At 50.3% G+C, this 26,167-nt stretch overlaps 1 protein-coding gene across 1 annotated transcript in view; it reads right to left on the bottom strand.

The window, feature by feature from the left end:
- The window catches only part of LOC119955932, a 247,361-nt gene that overhangs the window by 37,720 nt on the left and 183,474 nt on the right, over window positions 1–26,167 (bottom strand). The window contains exons 18-22 of the mRNA XM_038782590.1: window positions 19,331–19,408; window positions 16,726–16,965; window positions 13,853–14,071; window positions 11,307–11,384; window positions 4,454–4,693 (exon numbers count right to left, since the gene is read on the bottom strand). Coding sequence (XP_038638518.1) covers window positions 4,454–4,693; window positions 11,307–11,384; window positions 13,853–14,071; window positions 16,726–16,965; window positions 19,331–19,408 — 855 coding nt within the window. The remainder of the gene's footprint in view (window positions 1–4,453; window positions 4,694–11,306; window positions 11,385–13,852; window positions 14,072–16,725; window positions 16,966–19,330; window positions 19,409–26,167) is intronic.

The raw sequence follows: 26,167 nt of genomic DNA, 5'->3' as shown, positions 1-26,167 counted from the left end.
AGAAATAGAAAGGAGCAGGGGTGGGTGAGGACAAGAGGCTCCAGATATTCATGAAGGCCCCAACTTCTCAACCTTGCCCTTCGCCTGAGGTGTGTTGATCCTCAGGTTAAACCACCACCAGTCAGCTCTTCCCTTCAAAGGGGAAAACAGCCTATTGTCATCTGGACTCTGGCGACTTTACCTGACCTTATTTGAACGGTGGCATGGGTAAATAGGTAGCAGAGGAAGTTCAATGAGGAGAAGTGTTAGGTGATACATTTTGGCAGGAAGAACATGGGAAGTCAATATAAAATAAGGGGTAAAATTCTTAGAGGGACCTGGGTGTATAAGTGCAGAGATCATTGAAGGTGACAGGACAGGTGGAGAGAGCAGTTAATAAAGCAGATAGTATCCTGGGCTTTATTAATAGGGGCATAGAATATAAGAGCAAGGAGGTTATGCTGAACTTATACACAGCACAAGTTGGAATATTGTGTACAGTTCTGGGCGCCATACTCAAATGAATCTGAGGAAGGAGCAGTGCTCCGAAAGCTAGTGATTCGAAACAAGCCTGTTGGACTTTAACCTGGTGTTGAAGATGTCTTACTGTGTTGCTGATGGCACAGAAATGTTTACGATGGATGCCTCACCCAGCATTAAGGCTATAATGAAAGGGCTGAGGCAGTCAAAGAGGCTATTGGGTAGCTGAGTCTATTTCCCATTTCTCACAATTGTTTCCCATTGACACTCGGGGCTGATGCTATTACAGCTATTACAGCCACATGCGCGGCTGACGTCACGATGGCTGACAGCTCAAACCCGCGCATGCGCGGTGGCCGTCTTTCCCTTTGATCTTGCGGGGCGGCGGAGGGGAAATAGTGCGTCCGATTGAGACGCCGGCCCGACGGTCGGTGGGCAACGATCGCGGGCCTGTCCCCTCCCGAGCACAGTCGTGGTGCTCATTCCCCACCAGGCCCCCTACAAGCCCCAAAACGGGCATCTCACGGCGATTTCATGACGACAGCGACCAGGTGTGGTTGCCGCCATCGTGAAACTGTCGCGAACGGCAGTCCGCTCGGCCCATCCGGGTCGGAGAATTGCCGGTTGCCGTGAATAACGGCGAGTGGCGATTCTTCCGAGCAGGGGGTGGGAGAATTGCGCGGGGCGCCAGGGGATCGTGAAATTAGTCGGGGGGCACTCCCGCGATTCTCCCACCCGGCGTGGGAAGCGGAGAATCGCGCCCGAGATCATTGCTGAGTGGAGCCAAGGAATGCAGTGAGACATTTTGAAAATCTTTGGAGAGAGGCAGTTTTTGGAGAAAGACAGTAGGGAAGTAGAGTTTTTGGAGAAACTTTGGAGAGAGGAGTAGAATTCTGATCTGCCTGATGCTGAGTCCACAATTCTTCCACAGTAAGATAGATTGAGAGCTGTATTTTTCCTTTCTTGTTGCTTAATGGGAAATTGAGTAGTAGTGCTGCATCCACTGTTATTTGTTATTAATACTAATGATTTGGATGAGAATTTAGGAGATATGGTTAGTAGGTTTACGGATGACATCAAGATTGGTGACCTAGTGGACAGTGAAGAAGGTTATCTCGGATTGCAACGGGATCTTGATCAATTGGGCCAGTGGGCCAATGAATGGCAGGTGGAGCTTAATTTAGATAAATGTGAGGTAATGCATTTTGGTAGATTGAATCGGGGCAGGACCGACTCAGTTAATAGTAGGGTGTTGGGGAGAGTTACAGAACAAAGAGATCTAGGAGTACAGGTTCATAGCTCCTTGAAAGTGGAATCACAGGTGGACAGGGTGGTGAAGAAGGCTTTTGCCATGCTTGGTTTCATTGGTTAGAACATTGAATACAGGAGCTGGGCCGTCTTGTTGAAGTTGTACAAGACATTGTAAGGCCACACTTGGAATTCTGTGTATAGTTCTGGTCACCCTATTATAGAAAGGATATTATTAAACTAGAAAGAGTGCAGAAAAGATTTACTAGGATGCTTCTGGGACATGATGGTTTGAGTTATAAGGAGAGGCTGGATAGACTGAGACTTTTTTCCCTGGAGTGTCGGAGGCTTAGGGGTGATCTTATTGGGGTCTATAAAATAATGAGGGGCATAGATTAGGTAGATAGTCAACATCTTTTCCCAAAGGTAGGGGAGTCTAAAACTATAGGGCATAGGTTTCAGGTGAGAGGGAAGAGATACAAAAGGGTCCAGAGTGGCAATCTTTTCACACAGAGGAGGATGAGTGTCTGGAATGAGTTGCCAGAGGCAGTAGTAGAGGCGGGTGCAATTTTGTCTTTTAAAAAGCATTTAGACAGTTATATGGGTATAGAGGGAAATGAGCCAAATCCAGGGAATTGAGACTAGTTTAGTGGTAAAAGCTGGGCAGCATGAACAAGTTGGGCCGAAGGGCCTGTTTCCACGCTATAAACATCTACGACCTCTAGTAGTGCTTAAGGTGTAATTGTAAGCTGTTCTTTTTGGGTGCAAAGTTAAAAACTTTCATATTGTTTTCATAATAAGGTTTTGTTGCAAAAATATACCCAGACTATTAGAATAGATGGCATTGAGGTGAGTAGGGAAGAAGTGTTGGCAATTCTGGACAAGGTGAAAATAGATAAGTCCCCGGGGCCTGATGGGATTTATCCTAGGATTCTCTGGGAAGCCAGGGAAGAGATTGCTGAGCCTTTGGCTTTGATTTTTAGGTCATCATTGGCTACAGGAATAGTGCCAGAGGACTGGAGGATAGCAAATGTGGTCCCTTTGTTCAAGAAGGGGAGTAGAGATAACCCCGGTAACTATAGGCCGGTGAGCCTAACATCTGTGGTGGGTAAAGTCTTGGAGAGGATTATAAAAGATACAATTTATAATCATCTAGATAGGAATAATATGATTAGGGACAGTCAGCATGGTTTTGTGAAGGGTAGGTCATGCCTCACAAACCTTATCGAGTTCTTTGAGAAGGTGACTGAACAGGTGGACGAGGGTAAAGCAGTTGATTTGGTGTATATGGATTTCAGTAAAGCATTTGATAAGGTTCCCCACGGTCGGCTATTGCAGAAAATACGGAGGCTGGGGATTGAGGGTGATTTAGAGATGTGGATCAGAAATTGGCTAGTTGAAAGAAGACAGAGAGTGGTGGTTGATGGGAAATGTTCAGAATGGAGTTCAGTTACGAGTGGCGTACCACAAGGATCTGTTCTGGGGCCGTTGCTGTTTGTCATTTTTATAAATGACCTAGAGGAGGGAGCAGAAGGATGGGTAAGTAAATTTGCAGACAACACTAAAGTCGGTGGAGTTGTAGACAGTGCGGAAGGATGTTGCAGGTTACAGAGGGACATAGATAAGCTGCAGAGCTGGGCTGAGAGGTGGCAAATGGAGTTTAATGTGGAGAAGTGTGAGGTGATTCACTTTGGAAAGAATAACAGGAATGTGGAATATTTGGCTAATGGTAAAATTCTTGGTAGTGTGGATGAGCAGAGGGATCTCGGTGTCCATGTACATAGATCCCTGAAAGTTGCCACCCAGGTTGATAGGGTTGTGAAGAAGGCCTATGGTGTGATGGCCTTTATTGGTAGAGGGATTGAGTTCCGGAGCCATGAGGTCATGTTGCAGTTGTACAAAACTCTAGTACGGCCGCATTTGGAGTATTGCGTACAGTTCTGGTCGCCTCATTATAGGAAGGACGTGGAAGCTTTGGAACGGGTGCAGAGGAGATTTACCAGGATGTTTCCTGGTATGGAGGGAAAATCTTATGAGGAAAGGCTGATGGACTTGAGGTTGTTTTCGTTAGAGAGAAGAAGGTTAAGAGGTGACCTAATAGAGGCATACAAAATGATCAGAGGGTTAGATAGGGTGGACAGCGAGAGCCTTCTCCCGCGGATGGAGGTGGCTATCACGAGGGGACATAGCCTTAAATTGAGGGGTAATAGATATAGGACAGAGGTCAGAGGTGGGTTTTTTACGCAAAGAGTGGTGAGGCCGTGGAATGCCCTACCTGCAACAGTAGTGAACTCGCCAACATTGAGGGCATTTAAAAGTTTATTGGATAAGCATATGGATGATAAGGGCATAGTGTAGGTTAGATGGCCTTTAGTTTTTTTCCATGTCGGTGCAACATTGAGGGCCGAAGGGCCTGTACTGCGCTGTATCGTTCTATGTTCTATACCCAAGCCCTTTGTTTTATGCAATCACACCTGGAGCGAATGATTCTTTCCGCACATTCTTACAAATAAACTCAATATTGGGGTTTCGGTCCAGTATCCTGTCACTGTTGGAATCTGGTCTGGAATCGTAATAGCGCCCACATTGCCACCTCACCCTCATGGGCCCTTGAAGTTCCAGTCCTGAGACTCTGTTCATACTGCTTAGGAGTTGCCTGAATTTGCTCTTGAGTCGCTGTTCCATTTCAAACACGGTGTCCAGTTTTCTGACTGGTTTCTAGTCTTTCAGAGAACAAAGCTCATACCTGGTAATGGTGCCACCCTGCTTGTTGCTGGTGTCTTGCCGCTTTCTCCTTGTGCTGACCCACCCTCGCCCTCCTTCACCTTGCTGCCAACGGGCAGGACGTTTTTAGCAAAGTAGCCCGGGTTGGTGATGTTACCCGCCGGGTCAAACTGAGCCACGACAATGGTGAGGCCTTTACCATCAGAAGCCAGCCCAACTCCGACCTCCTTGGACTCTCTCCAAACCAACTGTGTGAAATGACCTGCAGAGGAACAACAATCAAATGATTTACAAAGAGTTCAGAACAGTGCAGCCCACACATACAATCTGCCAACTAATAGTACTTGCCCAGCAGCACACAAGAAATAATCTTGTCATGGATCTCTCACCTAAGGCCGATACCAGAATTTGGAAGATGAAGCTACTCATTCACAGCTTGAGTGGAGATACCAGTAACAGCGACTTGCCTTTAACAAAGAATATCGTCCACTTCATAAAGGCTTAATTAACAAACTGGCAACAAACATGGGGAGGTGGTGGAATAGTGGTATTGCCATTGGACGGGTAAGCCAGAGGCCCAGAGAAATGCTCTGGGGACCCAGGTTCAAATCCTGCCACTGCAGATGGTGAAATGTGAATTCAATAGAAATCTGGAATTATAAGTGGGCAGCACAGTAGCACAGTGGTTAGCACAGTTGCTTCACAGCTCCAGGGTCCCAGGCTTGGGTCTGTGTGGAGTCTGCACGTTCTCCCCGTGTCTGCGTGGGTTTCCTCCGGATGTTCTGGTTTCCTCCCACAGTCCAAAATTGTGCAGGTCAGGTGGATTGGCCATGATAGAATGCCCTTAGTGTCCAAAAAAAGGTGAGGTGGGGTTACTGGGTTACGGGGATGGGATGGAGGCGTGGGCTTGGGTAAGATGCTCTTTCCAAGAGCCGGTACAGACTTGATGGGCCGAATGGCCTCCTTCTGCACTGTAAATTCTATGATTCTATATGACTATGAAACATTGTCAACTGGCCCACATGTGACTGCTGATCCACAGCAATGTGGATGACTCTTAACTGCCCCCTCAGGGGCAAGAAGGGATGGGCAGTAAATGCTGGTCCAGCCTGCAACCCCCACAAACAAAAAAAACAAATAAACTAGAAGAGATCGTCAATCGCTTGGTCAAAGAGGTGGGTTTTAATGGAAAGAGGTATTTGCAAAGGCACAATAGTTTAAAGGAGGTTAATTTCAGTAACCTAAACACCTGAAGACATATTGACAGCTGGGAGACATGCACAGAAAGCCAGGGTCAGCAGATTGGGGTTAGGAAAAGTGGGGGGAGGGTGGGGGCTGAAAGAGGGAAGAGGATAGGAGGAGGTGGAGAGGACCATCGGGGTATTAACAAAGATGTGCATGTTTGAAGTAAGAAGTCTGATAACACCAGTTTAAAGTCCAACAGGTTTGTTTCAAATCACTAGCTTTTGGAGCACTGCTCCTTCCTCAGGTGAAAGAAGAGGTAGGTTCCAGAAAGATTTAGATCGACAAAGTCAAAGATGCAAGACGAGACTTTAAATGCGAGCATTTGCAGGTAATTAAGTCTTTACAGAGCCGGAGAGAGGGGTAACCCCAGGTTAAAGAGGTGTGAATTGTCTCAAGCCAGGGGAGAAATTCTCCGACCCCCAGCAGGGTCGGAGAATCGCCTGGGGCCGCTGGAAATCCCGCCCCCGCCGTGGCAGAGATTCTCCGCCGCCTGGGAAGTGGCGGTGGCGGGAATCTCGCCACTCCGATCGTCGAGGCCCCTGCAGTGATTCTCCGGCCCGGATGGGCCGAAGTCCCGCCGCTGGGAGGCCTCTCCCGCCGCCGAGGTTTGAACCACCTCTGGTGGCGGCGGGATCGGCCCCGGGGTCCTGGGGGGGTGGGGGCGATCGGACCCCGGGGGGTGCCCCCACGGTGGCCTGGCACGTGATCGGGGCCCCCCGCTCAGACTCCGGGCCAGTGCCCTGGGTGCACTCTTTCTCCTCCGCGGCCACCACGGCCTCCGCCATGGCGGAAGCGGAAGAGAACCCCACATCGCGCATGCGCCGGCAGAGACGTCAGCGGCCAGCTGCCGCTGACGTCACCGCCGGCGCATGCGCTGACCGGCGAAAGCCTTTCGGCCAGCCCCGCTGCCGGGTGCGCCCTTTTTTTGTGCCAGTCTTCTGGTGCCAACCACTCCGGCGCGGGGCTAGCCCCCAAAGGTGCGGAGAATTCCCCACCTTTGGGGAGGCCCAACCCCGGAGTGGTTGGCTCCACTCCCCTACGCCGGGTAGGGGAGAATCCCGCCCCAGGACATTTGGTAGGATTTTGCAAGCCCAGGCCAGATGGTGGGGGATGAATGTAATGAGACATGAATCCAAGATCCCGGTTTAGGCTGTACTCATGTGTGCGGAACTTGGCTCTAAGTTTCTGCTCGGCGGGCAGGAATGTTCCCTTCCAGTCGGGGACCACTTCAGCAGTCAAGGGCTTTCAGCCTCTGATCTCCGGGTAAGTGTTCCCCAAGGCGGCCTTCAGGACGCGCAACAACGCAGAATCACCGAGCAGTGAATTTGTGACTGATGGGTGAGAAAGACATGGTGATGGGTGGGATACAGATGTCAGAGCTTTGGATGATCATAATTTTACAAAGGGTGAAAGGTGAGAGGCCAGTCATGAGGGCATTGGAGTATTCGAGACGGGAGATGACAAAAGCATGGATAAGAGTTTCAGCAGTAGACGGGTTGTGGCATTGTATGAAAGTGAGCTTGTAGCGTTGGACTTATATAAACTTTGTGATGGAGAGGTCATTGAGTAGGGAGCTCTGCTCGGAGTCAAATAGGATGGTGAGGTTGCAGTTGTTTTGATTCTGCCTCAGAAGGTAGCCTGGAACATTGGCAAGTGGGCCACTGGTGATGGATTTACAAGAGGAATTCAGTAATAGGAATTTGCAGCATCTTCCAGTGCTGGGAGCTGGCAGTCTAACACCACAGACACAGAGGAGGGGTTGGAAGAAATAGAAAAGTAGGACTAGATATTTTCAGCGTACATGTGAAAATTGACCCCAGTCAAAAACCCGTCCATGCCATTGTGGTATAAGAATGAAGTGAAGTGGCTTCAGAAGGCTTGCACCTGGCAAGCACACCTTCAACAGGAGCTCGGAGGTGAGCTCAGCATTCATGGTGTGGATACGCGTATTCAGGAGCTCGGAGGTGAGCTCAGCATTCATGGTGTGGATCCACGTATTCAGGGGAGAGAGAAGCTACAGGGATTTGATTCGGGGAACACCAGCTTGACTCAGGAGTATCGGGGTTTGACTTTGGGACATCAGGCTTGACTACAATGGTACCAGGGAGATCGGGGTCAGGCTCAATTCAAACTGGGGTAAGACTCGAAGGTAGACTGAGGTTAAGACTCAAAGGGAGACCAGTGTAAGACTCGGAGTACTGGGGTAAAACTCAAAGAGCACAGAGGTGAGACTCCAAGGGGACTGGGGTAAGATTCGGAGGGAACTGGGTAAGACTTGAGGAGGACTGGTGTGAGACTCGAGGGAGACCAGGATAAGACTCCAAGGAAGACTGGGGTGAGACTCGAAGGAAGGCCAAGGTAAGACTTGAGGGAGACTGGGATGAGACGTGAAGGGAGATTGGGGTAAGACTTAAAGGGAGACCAGGATAAGACTTGAGGGAGATTGGGGTAAAACTGGAAGAGAGATATGGGGTATGACTCCAGTGTGCCAGGGGCCTAGTCGGGTGAGACCAGTGGGTTGACTCTGGGAGATCGGGGTTTTGACTCCAAGGTGCTGGGGGGGTTGAGCCCATGGTAGCGGAGGCCTGGTCGGGCGAAATGGGGTCGGGGGGAGGGGGGTTTGGCGGCTCTCAAGTGTAAAAAGCCCCGTCCTTGAGGATGCCTTCTGCTGGCAGGTCATGGGCTTCTTAGAAGGGCCTCACGGAGGAAGAGAAGCCTGAGGCTGTGCAGTTCGGGGGAGGGGGGGGGGGTCATTATGGGCTGACAGTTCCACTCAAATTTGGTGGGGTGGGAGCGGGGCTTCTGGAGTTGGCATGTTGCCAAGGGCAAGGCTAATTGGAAAAACATGTCAGTCATCAATATACTGTTCCAGCCGAGACTGTTTAGCTGTTACTCAATTGACATGCCTAGAGTCAAACTAGTCTCGTAATTATACTGCAGGGATCAGTGCTTGCACTCCAGCTATTCACAATATATATTAGTGATTTAGACGTGGGAACTAAATGTAATATTTCCAGATTTGCAGGTGGCATAAAGCTGGGTGGGAGAGTAAGCTGTGTGGAATATGCAGAGATGCTTCAGTGTGATTTGGACAAGTTGGGTGAGTGGGAAAATGCAGATGCAGTATGATGCGGATAAATGTGAAATGATCCACTTTGGTAGCAAAAACAGGAAGGAAGGTTATCGGAATGGCTATAGATTAAGAGAGAGTAATGTACAATGAGACCTGGGTGTCATCGTACACCAGTCACTGAAGGTAAGCATGTAGGTGCAGCAGAATGTGAAGGAGGTAAACTGTATGTTGGCCTTCACAGCAACAGGATTCGAGTGCAGGAGCAGGGATGTCTTGCTGCAATTATACAGGGCCTTGGTGAGGCCACACCTGGAATATTGTGTGCAGTTTTGGTCTCCATGTCTGAGGAAGGATGTTCTTGCTTTGGAGGGAGTGCAGCAAAGGCTTGCCAGACTGATTCCTGGGATGGCGGGACTAACATATGAGGAGGGATTGAGTTGGTGAGGATTATATTCGCTGGAGTTTCGAAGAATGAGGAGGGGATCTCATAAAAACCTATGAAATTCTAACAGGAATAGACAGGGTGGGTGCAGAAAGGATGTTCCTGATGGTGGGCAGTCTATAACCAGGGGTCTGGGTTAAACCATTTAGGATTGAGATGAGGAGATATTTCAACCCAGAGAGTGGCAAGCCTGTGGAATTCTCGACCACGGAAAGCAGTTGAGGCAAAATCATTGTGGGCAGGATTCTTCGCCGGCTGACGCCGGAATTGGTGAACGCGATTGGGCAGAGAATTGGTTTCGGTGCCAGTTCACAATTTCCCAGTGCCTCGGCAGCAGCGTCAATGCATTCCAGAACCCAAGTACAGTAAACGCCATTGGCATATAATTAGTGGGCCTGACCCAGTATTCTCTGGGGCCTCCGCCGGAAAGCTGAAGAGCAGTGCAGGCAATGAAATCACTAACTTTTCACTTACTCTTTCCTAAAATCTGCCTCCTCAAACAAAAGTTTTTAAAGCAGCTTCTTTTAAAAGTGTCAGTGGCTACCTGAAAAAAGTCCGTGACGCTCGAAGGGGCTTCAAAAGGAGTGTTTTCTGCTGTGGAAAAGGTGAAGTGAAACCACTTAGCTGCTTTTGATGTGGTGAGCAGCGGTCAATCATAGCCAGAGTGTTTGTAAACATTGTGGTTGGCATCAAAGGAGAATAATGGAGATGCATTCAAGGTGAAGGGAAAGAAAAATAAACAATCCACAAAGCACCTGTGTCTCGACCAATGAAATTGTCACTGGCTGGTGAAATGTATTGCTGTGTGAAATTGAATGGAAGATTTGCATTTCAAAGGCTGTCAGGGGATTTCAAGCCCTTTCAAGTGTTCTGATTTTTCTCAGCCTCTGACATTTAGGTAATTTGGACATTCTGAATTCTCCCTCTGTGTACCCGAACAAGCGTCGGAATGTGGCGACTAGGGGTTTTTCACAGTAACTTAATTGCATGTCAATGTCAGCCTACTTGTGACAATAAAAATTATTTTAAAAAAATTAAAAATTAACTTGTAAACGCTGCTGCGTGTGTCCGATGGGGGGTAAGCGGCTTCTCCCCGGCATAATAATAATAATATAATAATATATATTATAATATATAATAATAACAATCTTTTTTGTCACAAGTAGGCTTACATTAACACTGTAATGAAGTTACTGTGAAAATCCCCTAGTCGCCACATTCCAATGCCTGTTTGGGTACACAGAGGGAGAATTCAGAATGTCCAATTCACCTAACAGCACACCTTTAGGGACCTGTGGGAGGAAACCGGAGCCCCCGGAGGAAACCCACGCAGACACGGGGAGAACGTGCAGACTCCGCACAGACAGTGACCCAAGGCGGAATTGAACCTGGGACCCTGGAGCTGTGAAGCAACAGTGCTACCCAGTTTGCTACCACACTGCCCATTAGGAAAGGGTAGGTGAAAATGCAGTGATTTGGCAACCTACTGCTTGGACTGTTCATCAGCATTCAGGCAGAGGGTGACTGATATCGGTGACTGATGGAAGTCTCTGATTGGATGGTGTGATAGGGATCTCTAGTGGGTGTGACTAATGGGAGATACTGATGGGGGGTCTAATTGGGTAGCTGGGGGGGAGCGGACCTTACCCCAAGATCCTAGATTGTTCCCTCCTCCTCTGCAGCCTTGCAGCGGGAGAAGGGCCCTACATCAGTGCCTTGACCCCCTTCATTCTCCTCGGGATCCACCATGGCAAGGCTGCGTTTGGTCAACCTTGCATCAAGGTCCACCTGGTGGATTTCCGGGGGGGCGGGGGGGGGCGGGAGGGGGGCGAAGCATCACGGTGAGCAGATACAGCCCATCTTCAAGCCCGTTAATTGCATGAGTATGCAATCTTTACATTGTTTTGCATGTTCCGGGCAGCGCGGGGCTTGGAGCATAGCAACGGGCGCCAATCCCGTTTTTCAGGGATGCTCCATTCTCCACCCGATTGGTATTCCTGACCGGAGCGGAAGTTAATGGAGAATCCCGCCCTCTGTCTTTTGAATCCTGATGCAATGTGTTTTATTCATGGTCCCAGAGTGACTGATCATTGCATGGACCAATCAGAAACTTACCACAATTCTTCTGAAACCCAGGAGAGGAGAAATCGTAATTTTTAATTTCATCGTACCAATAATCGACAACTTCCTTTCCTGCAAACATTGAGAGAATAATTTAATTAAACGCATTGCCATCTAAAAGACCAGGGTCTAAGTAACTTGTTTTAGAGACACATATCACAATTAAACAACAGTAATCATAATCTCCTATACAATAACAGATGACTGTGCTAAATCCATTATAATTAACCATGTTATGAAAAACTGCTGTAGGAATAAACTGTTATAAATTCATTTTAATGAATTCCTGTGATAATAAACTTCTGTTATACTGAACCCAATCCTGACAAACTTATGGTGAAAAAATTCTTGATAAATGTCCGGTCAAAATCCTGCTATAATAAATTACTGTAATTATAATATTCTGTGATAATGTAACTCTTATTAAAGCAAATCTCTGTTATGATACAGCTCTACTACAGTGAACTTCTATTCTAGATACTACATTATATCCATAACTAAGCTGCAGCTATATTTGACACTGATGTAATTAGGTTTTTTTCGAGTACGCTTCCATTGATATAATCTGAGGCTGCAGTATAAACAGAGCAAATAAGTATTTGCTCCCTGTCTTCAGATTCATATTTTTCACTCACATATGGAACATTATTTTCTGTAAAGATAAGCTTGCGAAGCGACATTATCAGGAATGCAAATATCTGGAATGGAGCTTGTGCCCAGCACCTTCTGACTGTCAGGTGTGAGTATTATCAGCTGAGGGAAAATGGGTGGCATGTTGGCACAATTGTTAGCACTGCTGCACCAGGGTTCAAATCTGGCCTTGGATGACTCTTGTGTGGCGTTTGCTCATTCCCCCAGTGCCCGCGTGGGTTTCCTCTGGGTGCTCCGTTGGCCAGCTTGCCATCCTCACTCGCTGCCATCCCGTTTGGCCTCAAATGTGAATAAACATTGTACAAGACACAGACATAATCAAGGGTGATACACCTGTGCGGTACTGAGGAAGAGCTGTACTGTCAGCAGTACCACCTTTCCCCTGTGCGGTACTGAGGGAGTGCTGTACTGTCAGCAGTGTCACCTTTCCCCTGTGTGGTACTGAGGGAGAGCTGCACTGTCAGCAGTAACACCTTTCCCCTGTGTGGTACTGAGGGAGAGCTGCACTGTCAGCAGTAACACCTTTCCCCTGTGTGGTACTGAGGGAGTGCTGTACTGTCAGCAGTACCACCTTTCCCCTGTGTGGTACTGAGGGAGAGCTGCACTGTCAGCAGTAACACCTTTCCCCTGTGTGGTACTGAGGGAGAGCTGCACTGTCAGCAGTAACACCTTTCCCCTGTGTGGTACTGAGGGTGTGCTGTACTGTCAGCAGTACCACCTTTCCCCTGTGCGGTACTGAGGGAGAGCTGCACTGTCAGCAGTACCACCTTTCCCCTGTGTGGTACTGAGGGAGAGCTGCACTGTCATCAGTACCACCTTTCCCCTGTGTGGTACTGAGGGAGTGCTGTACTGTCAGCAGTACCACCTTTCCCCTGTGCGGTACTGAGGGAGAGCTGCACAGTCAGCAGTACCACCTTTCCCCTGTGCGGTACTGAGGGAGTGCTGTACTGTCAGCAGTACCACCTTTCCCCTGTGCGGTACTGAGGGAGTGCTGTACTGTCAGCAGTACCACCTTTCCCCTGTGCGGTACTGAGGGAGAGCTGCACAGTCAGCAGTACCACCTTTCCCCTGTGCGGTACTGAGGGAGTGCTGTCCTGTCAGCAGTACCACCTTTCAATTGAGATTTTAAACTGAGACCCTCCGGATTGGAGATACACAATGCTAACTTGACAAAGAGTGGGGCAGTTCTCCTTTGCACCCTGGTCAATATTTACCGCTTAATATCACAGGTTATCTGGCGGTTATCACAGTGCTGTTTGTGGGTTCTTGCTGTGCACAAATTAGCTGCCGCATTTTCAATTCTGTCGAAAAGTGTTTCTGACGCAGAGGTGAGAGAACTGCCAACTGAATCAAGGCCACTGTCACCGCCATCCCTGTAAACAAGCACGCCAGGAAGATATTCTGGAATTTTTACAATTATAGTCTTTATTAGTGTACTAGGCTTCCATTAACACTGCAATGAAAGTTATTGTGAAAATCTGCTCGTCTCCACACTCCGGCGCCTGTTTGGGTACACTGAGGGAGAATTCAGAATGTCCAATACACCTGACTGTACGCTTTTCGGCAACCGGAGGGAGCCCACGCAGACACGGGGAGAACGTGCAGACTCCGCATGGACAGTGACCCAAGCCGGGAATCGAACCCGGATCCCTGGCGCTGTGAAATAACAGTGCGAACCACTGTGCTATCGTGCCACCCACATTTCACTGGGTATACTTTGGGAAGGGTGAGACTTTGTAGAATTGGAGTGTTGTCTTGAGCAAAGTGCATAGACTGCGGGAGGAACAAGCTCGATGGGCGGGCATCCTCTTCTGATGTCTCCAAACCCAACTTATTCTCTCCTTCTGATGTTAACCAGCGTGAGTGTTTCAGGCAGTGATGTGACGTACCTGTAACCGGCTGGCTGCCATGACCTTGCTGACACCAGATGTTCTCCCCGTAAGATGTGTCGCTGTGCTTCAATGTTCTGCAGCTTACCAGATGTTGTGCCCATTTCTCAGCCTTCTCGCTGATTACCGGGTTCAGGGTTAACGCCCCCGCTCCATGCTTTGCCCGATATTCATTCACAGATTTCAGCAACTGCGCGGCAAAACTTCCAGAACCTTCACCTGAAAGAAAGAGATTTCAGTAATGTACTGTGACTGGGAACCGCAGAGCCTGTAGAGTGAGGGAGCTCATCCTGAAGCGACACTATCTCTCTCTTTCTTTCTCTCCAGGGGAATGTGACTATGTGGCTACAATGTGGCAAAGCCCTGAGGTAATAGCCTACTTGATGTGTATGTCGGCCTTCCATCTTTTGTAAACTTGAGCTTACCCAAATCTCTGCTGTCTATATTCTAACCCATACCAAGTCCCATTCACCTGTCTTCTTTGAGCTTCATTGGTTTCTGCTTTGGCAAAGGTGGGTCGCACCTTGAGGCTCTCTCGTTTCCCAACTCAAAGCCACAAACTTCAGCAGTGCTGTTTGAGTGGAACCCAGTGTGCCCGAACATGCGCCGGAGTGTGGAGACTAGCAGATTTTAAAATTCCCAATCCCTGTTTACAAATCCTGCCAGGGTCTCACCCACTATTCTTCTTCATTTATTCTTGCAGGGAATGTTGGCGTGACTGACGATGCCAGCGTTTCTGCCCACCTCTAATTGCCCTTGAAAAGGTGGCGATGGGCGGTCTTTCCAGAGCTGATGCAGTCCGTGTGGCGAGAGCTTTTTGAAGCAGTTTTGGTAAAACTGAGTGGTTTGCTAGGCTATTCCAGAGGGCAGTTAAGAGTTAACCACATCACGGGTCTGCCGTCTCATGTAGACTAGATCCAGTAGGACAGCATGTTTCCTCCCGATAGAACCAGATGGATATTTGCAGCAATCTAGTAGTTTCATGAACACCATTACGTTCTACCTCGTTCTCCTCCTTTAAGGTGCTCCTTGACCTGAATGGTCAACTGAGCGCATCCTGTGGGGCGGATGACCATCTTTTCACAGTCATGTAACCTCATGCTAGACTGGACTTTTCCCAGATATCATAGAATTTACAATGCAGAAGGAGGCCACTCGGCCCATCAAGTCTGCACCAGCCCTTGGAAAGAGCACCCTACCTAAGCCCACACCCCTACCTTATCCCGCAGCCCCATCCAACCCAACCCCTGTGGACACTAAGGGCAATTTAGCATGGCCAATCTACCTAACCTGCACATCTTTGGACAGTGGGAGTAAACCAGAGCACGCGACGGAAACCCACGCAGACACGGGGAGAACGTGCAAACTCCGCACAGTGACCCAAGCCAGGAATTGAACCTGGGACTCTGGCGCTGTGAAGCAACTGCACTAACCACTGTGCTACCGTGCCACCCCAACTGTCCTTCTTGGCTGGATGGACTTTACCTTGAACTGGTAACTTGTGACACGGTTTGTGGGCTCTGGAGCAAGGCACTCACACTACATCCATCCCTCGTATTAGAGTTGCCAGCTCTGATTGCACTTACTTCTAGGGGGGATTCATCACATGACCTTCAGACACTAAACCCCAATGCTCTTGCAATTGGTCAACCAGCATGTCAATCCTTGAAGAACACCATCCCAATTAGCCGAGCAGATGAATTCTGACGATATCTCAAGCAGCCTTAATGTGAAACATTATTTGGCATACGACACAAGTCTTCGCCAGCGTTGTTTACAGCAGTGTCTGGGAGATGGATCCTTAATTCCGAGAGTATCCAGAACAATCCCAGAGGGTTGGCAACCCTATTCATCATGTGGCTATCTGCCTGTGGGTTGCACCTTGAGGCTCTCCCGTCTCCCAACTCAAATCCACAAACTTCAGCAGTGCTGTTGAGTGGAACACCGGAAGCTGGTGACATAGGGGTATTGTCACTGGACTAGTAATCTAAAGACCCAGCTCTCGAGACCCGGATTCGAATCCCACCATGGCAGATTCAATAAAAACATGTGGAATTAAAACCTAATGGCATGAAACGATGAGTGTGGCTCTAACACTAGAAACTTGACGCCATCTAGGACAAAGCAGCCCATTTGATTGTTATCCCTTCCACAAACATTCACTCCATCCACTATTGACATACAATATCCACAAATGTGTACCATCTACCAGATGCACTGCAGGAACTCACCAGGCTCCTTAGATGTTACCTTCCAAACCCCCGACCATTACCATCCAGAAGGTCAGGGGCAGCAGATAAACGGGAATCCCACCATCTGCAAATTCCCTCTGAGCTATTCACCACGATGACTCGAAAATATGTCGCCGACCCTTCGCTGTCACAGGGTCACAAACGCGGAACACCCTCCCTACCAGCACTGTGGGTGTACTTACACCACAGGGACTGCAGCAGTTCAAGAAGGCAGCTCACTACCACTCTCTGAAGTGCAATTAGGGATGGGTAATGAATGCTGCCTGAGCCAGCGACACCCACATCCCACGAATGAATAAAGAGAAACCTCCAATCCTGGCAAATTTCCTGGCAACCACCTTACAAAGAAATATTTATCTACACGTAATTATAGTAATCACTTATTGTCACAAGTAGGCTTCAATAAAGCTACTGTGAACAGCCCCTAGTCGCCACATTCCGGCGCCTGTTCGGGGAGGCCGGTACGGGTACACGTATTTGTGGATGTGGTGATTTCCTGGTAGGGATTTAGAGAAATGCATTGACAATCTTTCTTCTCCAAGTGAAACTGTTTCATTGGGTCGATTTCCCCGAAAGATTATTCAAGAAGTGAGGCTGCGCTTCAGAGAACAAAGCTCATACCTGGCAATGGTGCCACCCTGCTTGTTGCTGGTGTCTTGCCGCTGTCTCCTTGTGCTGACCCATCCTCGCCCTCCTTCACCTTGCTGCCAGCAGGCAGGACGTTTTTAGCAAAGTAGCCCGGGTTGGTGATGTTCCCCACCGGGTCAAACTGAGCCACGACAATGGTGAGGCCTTTGCCATCAGAAGCCAGCCCAACTCCGACCTCCTTGGACTCTCTCCAAACCAACTGTGTGAAATGACCTGCAGAGGAACAACAATCAGGTGATTTACAAAGAGTTCAGACCCACAGCTTCTGCCATCCAATAATATCCATGTGTTGTGTCTTCCATGGAGCCCAGGGCCTAAGACAGCTTCAATCATTTTTTACAGAACCACCTTTTTTGTGGAGAGTCAGGACTAATGTTGGGTTGTGACCCTGAATGGTAGAACAGAAAATCTCCCAGTAATCAAAGAGGACTGACGGGATAACATGGCCAGTTTGTCAGAGCAAGGATTCCTGTTTCAAATGGACCGTGGCAGTGAAGCTCACTTGGATCTTCAGGCTGCAGCACACACAAAAATGGTGAGGAGACCCGGGAAGGCTGCACCTCCGGGTCTCTCGCTGTTACCTGGAGATCCAGCTGAGGAAAATGAGGGGCTGCAGCGATGTGATCTCTCCCAAGGACTGGAGGTAGACACAAGGGGCAGGATTCTCCGGGAATTGGCAGGGGGGGGGGGAAAGAAACAGCACAGTGGAGTGGCGGGAACCACTCTGGCGTCGGGCCAACCCAAAGGTGCAGAGGGGCTACGATGGCGGCGGAGTGGTTTGCAACCCGCCACTCCTGACTCCACTCACAACTGGTCCTTGACGAAATCGGAAGGAGGCAGTTATACTGAACACGAAGAGAATAAAGTTTTATCACTGAGCTGAACAAAGGGCTTCAGCATTCAAAACAAAATGAGGAAATCAACCAAGTAATTGCGTAACGATAGTTAAAAAGATCCTTCTCCCCACCCATCATCACCCCATTCCCATTTCCCCCCACATCTATCCTCATCCCATCCCCACCCTACCCCATCCTCATCTCATTCCCTCCCTACCTCCAGCCTGACCCCATCACTCCCTATTCGTTCCTTACCCCCATCCTCATTGCACCCCTCCATAACCCCTCCCTACCCACATCCATACCCGAGTCCCTCCCTATTGCTAATCTCATCCCATCCATTCCCCATCCACTCCCTTTCTCCATCCTCACCCCATTCCCCAAATCCCTCCCTACCTCCAGCTTCACTCCATCCCTCCCCACCCCTCCGTAACCAATCCACACCCATCCCTCCCTACCCCTATACTACTCACCCCCTCGGCATCCTCTCTCCACCCCATCCTCCCACAGCCCCTCTCCATCCTCTCCCTACCCATATCTTCCCCCCACCCTCTCCCTGTTCTCTCCCTAACCCTAATGTTACTCCATCCCCTCCCCGCCCTCTCCCCTAAACCTAATCTCACCCCTCCCCTCCCCGCCCTCTCCCCTAAACCTAATCTCACCCCACCCCCTCTCCGCCCTCTCCCCTAAACCTAATCTCAGCCCACCCCCTCCCCGCCCTCTCCCCTAAACCTAATCTCAGCCCACCCCCCTCCCCGCCCTCTCCCCTATACCTAATATCACCCCACCCTCTCCCCTAAACCTAATCTCACCCCACCCCCTCCCCGCCCTCTCCCCTGAACCTAATCTCAGCCCACCCCCCTCCCTGCCCTCTCCCCTAAACCTAATCTCACCCCACCCCCCTCCCCGCCCTCTCCCCTGAACCTAATCTCAGCCCACCCCCTCCCCGCCCTCTCCCCTAAACCTAATCTCAGCCCAACCCCCTCCCCGCCCTCTCCCCTGAACCTAATCTCAGCCCACCCCCCTCCCCGCCCTCTCCCCTAAACCTAATCTCACCCCACCCCTCTCCCCGCCCTCTCCCCTAAACCTAATGAAAATCGCTTATTGTCACGAGTAGACTTCAATGAAGTTACTGTGAAAAGCCCCTAGTCGCCACATTCCGGAGCCTGTCCGGGGAGGCTGGTACGGGAATCGAACCGTGCTGCTGGCCTACTTGGTCTGCTGTAAAAGCCAGCGATTTAGCTGAGTGAGCTAAACCAGCCCCTAATCTCATCCCACCCCCCCTCACTCTCCCCTAAACCTAATCTCACCCCACCCCCCCTCACTCTCCCTTAAACCTAATCTCACCCCACCCCCGCCCCACCCTCTCCCCTAAACCTAATCTCGCCTCACCCTCTCCCTGCCCACTCTCTACCCCTATTTTCATCCCACCCCCTCCCCATCCTCTCCCTATGCTCACCCTATCCCCTCCGTGTCTCCTCTCCATCATCATCCTCACCCACCCCATCCCAGCATGCTCCCCTCCCAATCCCCTTCCTCACCCCCACCCCTCTAATCCCCATCTCCCCATTCTCCCCACACCCCCACATCACTGTGCTCATTGTTCCAGGGTTCCTTTCCCATTAATGAGGATCGATCCATGGTTGCAGTAATTGGACGAGGATCATCCTTTCAGACTTACTGTTGTTTCTCTCCTTAATAGTCTTAGAACTGATTATAAATTGATTATAAAATAAAATTACCACAATTCTTCTGAAATCCAGGAGAGGCGAAATTGTAACATTTAATTTCATTGTACCAGGAATCAGCAACTTCCTGCCCTGTGAACATTGAAACATTGACAGAAACAGAAAGGCAATTAGTTTCCAGAAAATTTAATTTAAGGGAAAGCCATTAGCAAGCAGGATTGTGTTCTGAGGAGTTCCCCACAGATATAACAACATTCTCCCCCACAATGGTTCACGGGAACTAAACAAAGACTGAACATTGGAAAGTGGAACATTTGGCTGAGGGTATATCACAGACCTTTAACCACTCCTTCTGTGTGAACACCTCTCTGTATTCTTGGCCTCAATATCTCCATTGATCTCTGGTGAAATTTCCTCAATCTCCTTTGTGTCTAAAATTCAATTTTGCCAAAATTTCTGCCATGTCAACAAGTGACAACTAGCCTTAAAGGCAGAGGGATCTATCACATGCCCCTTCATAGAATTTACAGTGCAGAAGGAGGCCAGTCGGCCCATTGAGTCTACGCGGGCTCCCGGAAAGAGCACCTCACCCAAGGTCAACACCTCCACCCTATCCCCATAACCCAGTAACCCCACCCAACACTAAGGGCAATTTTGGACACTTAGGGCAATTTATCATGGCCAATCCACCTAACCTGCACATCTTTGGACTGTGGGAGGAAACCGGAGCACCCGGAGGAAACCCACGCAGACACGGGAGGATGTGCAGACTCCGCACAGACAGTGACCCAAGCCGGAATCGAACCTGGGACCCTGGAGCTGTGAAGCAATTGTGCTATCCACAATGCTACCGTGCTGCCCTAAAGGGGCATTTAAAGGATTGTCAAGATGGTTTGGGGCTCTAATTCATTTCCCTTCATTCCAGACTGTGGAACACCAACTGACACAAGTATGAAGGATATTGTGGAAGGATAACAAGAGGCAAAATGGTTCAGTTTGGCTCTCCTCAGCTTCTCCAACTATTGGCACTGCTGCATTATTATTCATTTGGAGCTCATTCACCCTTCATGCTGCAGCATCTCCTGGAAGGCTGCAACACAATCTGTTGCTTTTTCCTGGCAGTGGCCCCATCGTTCTGCAGAGCTGAGATTCTGCTGGAAGCCCACCCTGAACATGTCATGGACCCTCATTTGGGAAAATATGTCAGGGTTGTAGTGCTAACAATTATACTCAAAGACGAGAGACTAGTACAATAGAGGCTTTATTGCTGTGCGATGCTATTCCTCCATCTGCAACTGTAGACTAAGGTCTGAGTGACTCACACGCATATTTATACACAAGCTCCCTGTGGGCGAAGCTAACCGGCAGGGGCTTACCGGAGGAACCTGTATTACAGGTACAGGCATACATCCCCCTACTGCAAGTACACATCACTACAGTGGTTATATCACCACATTCACCCCCTGTAAAAAATGAGTCCGGTGGGGGTGACGTGTAACTATAATAAAAAGGATGAGCTATTTATAAGAGGGTCCAAACAAAGAAAACCAAGAGTCCATCCGTTTAGCAGGTTACAGGTTGAGCCGAATCGGTGGTCGAACATTCCGCTGTGATCGGCGTAGCTGTGGTGGCGATGTCGGCACAGGCGGTGATGGCAACGATGGTGCTGGTGTCGGCGGTGTTGGTGCTGGCTGCTGGCGGGATGACTCCGAGAGCGAGCCAAAATCTTCTGTGTCCTCCAGTGTGTCGGGGGACGAGGGATGGACCTGGTGGGGACGAATAGGGGGACGCTGGGGAAAAGGAGGTTGGCGCGGGGGGAAAAGGGGGCGTGGGCATGGGATCGGCACCTGAGGGAGCCAGGTCCCTGAGCGAGACTGTGTCCTAGCGGCCGTCGGGGAACTCCACGTAGGCATACTGAGGGTTGGCGTGGAGAAGGCGTACTTTGTCCACCAGGGGTTCCGCCTTGTGGTGCCGGACATGCCTACGGAGAAGGACTGGGCCCGGAGTCATGAGCCATATCGGGAGCGACACCCCGGATGTAGACTTCCTTGGGAAGGCAAAAACACGTTCATGAGGTGTACTGTTAGTTGCGGTGCACAGTAGCGACCGAATGGAATGGAGCGCGTCAGGGAGGACCTGCTGCCAGCGAGCGGCTGGGAGGTTCCTGGACTGGAGGGCCAGCTGGATGGCCCTCCATACCGTCCCGTTCTCCCTCTCTACCTGCCCGTTTCCCCGGGGGTTGTAGCTGGTCGTCCTGCTGGAGGCGATACCTCTGCTGAGCAGGAAATGACGCAGCTCATCGCTCATGAACGAGGATCCCCTGTCACTGTGGATGTAGTCGGGGAAACCGAACAGGGCGAAAATGGAATCCAGGGCCTTGATGACGGTGGCAGATGTCATATCCGGGCATGGGATGGCGAAGGGGAACCTAGAAAATTAATCGCACACTAAGGATGTAGGTGTTGCGGTCGGTGGAGGGAAAGGGCCCTTTGAAGTCCACGCTGAGGCGTTCAAAGGGGCGGGACGCTTTCACCAGGCGCGCGCGATCTGGCCGGTAGAAGTGCGACTTGCACTCGGCACAGATCTGGCAGTCTCTGGTGACTGTCCGTACTTCCTCGACGGAGTAGGGCAGATTGCGGGCTTTGATTAGATGGTACAAGCGAGTGCCCCCGGATGGCAAAGGCTCTCGTGCAAGGCACGGAGCTGGTTCACTTGTGCGCTGGCACATGTACATCGGGAGAGGGCGTCTGGGGGCTCGTTGAGCTTGCCGGGGTGATACAAGATCTCGTAGTTAAAGGTGGAGAGCTCGATTCTTCACCGCAAGATTTTGTCATTCTTGATCTTGCCCCGCTGCGTGTTGTTGAACATGAAGGCTACCGACCGTTGGTCAGTGAGGAGAGTGAATCTCCTGCCGGCCAGGTAATGCCTCCAGTTCCGCGCCGCTTCAGCGATTGCCTGGGCCTCCTTTTCAACAGAGGAATGCCGAATTCCGGAGGCGTGGAGGGTGCGTGAAAAGAATCCCACGGGTCTACCTGCCTGATTCAGCGTGGCGGCAAGTGCGACATCTGAAGCGTCGCTTTCTACTTGGAAAGGCAGTGTCTCGTCTACTGCGTGCATCCCCGCCCTGGCTATGTCAGATCGAATGCGGGCGAAGGCCTGTTGTGCCTCGGCCGAGAGGGGAAAATGTGTGGACTGGATAAGTTAGCGGGCCTTGTCCGTGTATTGTGGGACCCACTGGGCGTAATAAGAAAAGAACCCAAGGCAGCGTTTGAGGGCCTTGGGGCAGTGGAAGCTCCATGAGGGGGCGCATGCGGTCGGTTGTAAATTATACAGCCCTGTTTAGAAAATGGGAGAGGAATAACCCCAACGACCGCAGCCCTATCAGCCTAATGCTAGCAGCAGGGAAAGAGACATTGAGCAAGTTTTTACCCCAAAAAATGAGTGGATTTGGGTCGAATTAAGTTTTATGTTAAAATGCAAAAAATCCAACCCCAACCCACCCACTTGAAATTTTGGAAGGAGGCAGGATGGAGAGTGGGCAACAAGTCCGGTCAAAGGAGACATGTTGGAAAATATTGCAATGAACCTGCATGCTTCATATTTAACCATTAAAATCTAACCCTGGCTGGTTGAGTGTTCCAGGCCTAAGGAAAGCCAACGGAAAATGGGAATCAAGTGCTGCCGGATCACAAAGGTTGATTTTTATTCTCTGATGAGATGTGGGAACTACTGGTAAGGCTAGCATTGTTTTTCATCCCTAATTTCCCAGCAGGAAGTGGTGGTGAGCTGCATTCTTGAATTGCTGTAGTCCATCTGGTGCAGATTACACCTAGACTGCTGTAAGGGAGGGAGTTTCAGGGTTTTGATGAGTGACAGTGAAGGAACAGCGATATATTTCCAAGTCAGGGTGCGGTGTGATTTGGTGGGGAATAGACAGACGGGTGGTCGTATTCCCAGGCATCTGCTGCCCTTGTCCTTCTAGATGTTAATGGTCATAGGTTTGTACGATGTTGTTGAAGGAGCCTTGGTGGGTTTGTATTGTGCATCTTATAGAATCATAGGATCCCTACAATGTAGAATAATAATAATCTTTATTGTCACAAGTATGAAGTGACTGTGAAAAGCCCCTAGTCGCCACATTCTGGCGCCTGTTCAGGTAAGCTGGTACGGGAATTGAGCCCACGCAGCTGGCCTTGATCTGCATTACAAACCATCTGTCTAGCCCATTGAGCTGAAGGAGGCCATTCAGCCCATCAAGTCTGCACCGACCCTCTGAAAGAGCATCCTACCTATGCTCAATCCACCACCCTATCCCCGTAACCCCACCTAGGAGCAATTTAGCATAACCTAATCTGCACATCTTTGGACTTTGGGAGGAAACCGGAGCACCCGGAGAAAACCCACGCAGACACAGGAAGAATGTGTAAACTCCACACAGACTGTCACCAGAGACTGGAATCGAACCCGGGTCCCTGGTGCTGCGAGGTATTACTGCTTCACTAATCCTTTAATATCAAACACCATCATGACGCTTCCAATCTCCTTTACAAGGCCTAGGATCTCCCCTCTTGACCCTTTTGATCTCCCCCACCCCAGTCCCAAATCTGTCCCCAACTTCTGAATTCACCAGACCTCAGCCTCTGACCTGTCTCTGACCTCAACTCTTGCAATCTTCATAACCAGAGCATTCAATCTGCCTTAGACCTTCAATCTCTGCCCTGACCACCCCCCCCCCGCCATGTTTCGACCTCCAATCTTCCATTCCCTACCCTTCTGGCTTCCACGACCCTGATCTCTGACCTGTTTCAGGCTTCCACGACCCTGATCTCTGCCCCCAATCTGACCTCTCCATTGTTGCCTGTGTGGTAGTCACCACTAGTAGTATATTACATGTATTATGGCACTGCCCGCATAGTCGAGGTACGTGGGTAAATCCTTGCCTGCTGGCTCCGCCCAGTAGGCGGCGTATAAATGTGTGTGCTCGCCGGTGCTGCAGCCATTCTGGTTCCAGCGACAGGAGGCACCACATCTTGCTCAATAAAGCCTCGATTATTCCACTACTCTCGTCTTTGTGGTAATTGATAGTGCATCAATGTTGAGCAAGATTTTTTAAAACGATGGATCTTCACATCAAGCCTGATCATCTGCAGCTAAGCCCTCAAGCAGCCAATGCTACGTCCGACTTTGACCACTGGCTAGCCTGCTTCGAAAGCTACCTCAGAACAGCCACTGAAGTACCCTCGGACTCATAGAAGCTCCAAGTCCTCTATTGACGGGTGAGCCCTGACATTTTTCCTCTCATCCGAGATGCGCCCACCTAGTCCGAAGCGATTGAGCTCATGAAGGGACATTACATTCGACCAGTCAATCAAGTATACGCCAGGCACCTCCTGGCCACGACACAGCAACTCCCCGGGGAGTCTCTGGACGATTTTTGGTGTGCCCTGCACATCCTAGGTAGGAACTACGACTGCCAGGCAGTTTCAGTAGTCCAGCACACAGAACTTTTAATTCAAGATGCTTACGTTACGGGCATGAGGTCTACGTACGTCCACCAGCGGCTACTGGAAGGGGGTACGCTTGATCTTGCGGGAATTAGGCAGCTCGTTAACTCGTTAGAAGTGGCCTCCCGTAACGTTCAATCCTACGTCCCCGACCGCATGGCACACTCGTGGGCATCGTTGGCCCCACCAGCTGCCGACTCTGGCTCACTGTAAGCCTGCGCCGTGCGGCAGCCAGCCAACTCTGGGGGGCCCAATTGCTATTTTTGTGGGCAAAACAAACCACCCAGGCAGCGCTGCCCGGCGCGGAGCTCGACCTGCAACGGCTGTGGGAAGAAGGGACACTTTTTTCTGTTTGCCAGGCCCGAACCGCTCACGTGCGACCCGCCATCTTCCTCACCGCAATCCACATGCGGCTCGTGGGCGGCGCCATCTTTGATGCCGCCCGCCATGTGCGCCCCATTTTGGGCGGCGCCTCAGGAGCCCTGTTCGTCTGGCCGTTCATCGCCTGCCGCTACCCCCACCACCGCTGACCAGCCTGGGACCTCCCAGCATCTGCTGCAGCTCACCTCTATCACCCTGGACCAGTCACGGCCCCGCAACCTCGCAACCGCGACGACGACGATGAAGATCGATGGGCACGAGATTATCTGCCTTTTTGACTCCGGGAACACAGAGAGCTTCATCCATCCCAGTACGGTAAGGTGTTGCTCCCTTCCGGCACACCCCGTCACCCAGACAATCTCCCTGGCCTCTGGTTCCCATTCCGTGGAAATCCGGGGGTACTGCATCACGACCCTCACCGTCCAAGGCTTAGAGTTCAGCAACTTCCAGCTCTACGTCCTCCCCAACCTCTGCGCTGCCCTGTTACTCGGCCTGGACTCTCAGTGCCATCTCCAAAGCCTAACCTTAAAATTCGGCGGACTCCTACACCCCTCACCGTCTGCGGCCTCATGACCCTTAAGGTCGATCCACCTTCCCTGTTTGCGAACCTCACGCCGGATTGCAAACCCGTCGCCACTAGGAGCAGACGGTAATGCCCAGGACAGGACCTTTATCAGGTCGGAGGTCCAACGCCTTCTGCAGGAAGGGGTCATTGAGGCCAGCAACAGCCCCTGGAGAGCTCAAGAGGCACCACATCTTGCTCAATAAAGCCTTGATTAGTCCACTACTCTTGTCTTTGTGGTAATTGATAGTGCATCAGCCTGGCTCTGGACTCTGATGCTTCTCCCAACATCAGCCATCCTGTTCCATCACCCCAATCTTCACCGGCTCCGAGTTGCTGCTCCCTGGCTGTAGCCTGATGGTGCAGGCTTTACCCACCCGACTGCTAGGCAGCTTCTCAATCTGGTCAAGGAGCAGAGATAACATTTGATTAAATTAGCCAGAA

The sequence above is a fragment of the Scyliorhinus canicula genome, chromosome 21, assembly GCF_902713615.1.
Source record: "Scyliorhinus canicula chromosome 21, sScyCan1.1, whole genome shotgun sequence".
NCBI classification, from domain to species: domain Eukaryota; kingdom Metazoa; phylum Chordata; class Chondrichthyes; order Carcharhiniformes; family Scyliorhinidae; genus Scyliorhinus; species Scyliorhinus canicula.
The sequence above is the reverse complement of the archived record's forward strand: the minus strand, read 5'-3'. Positions and strand labels throughout refer to the sequence as shown.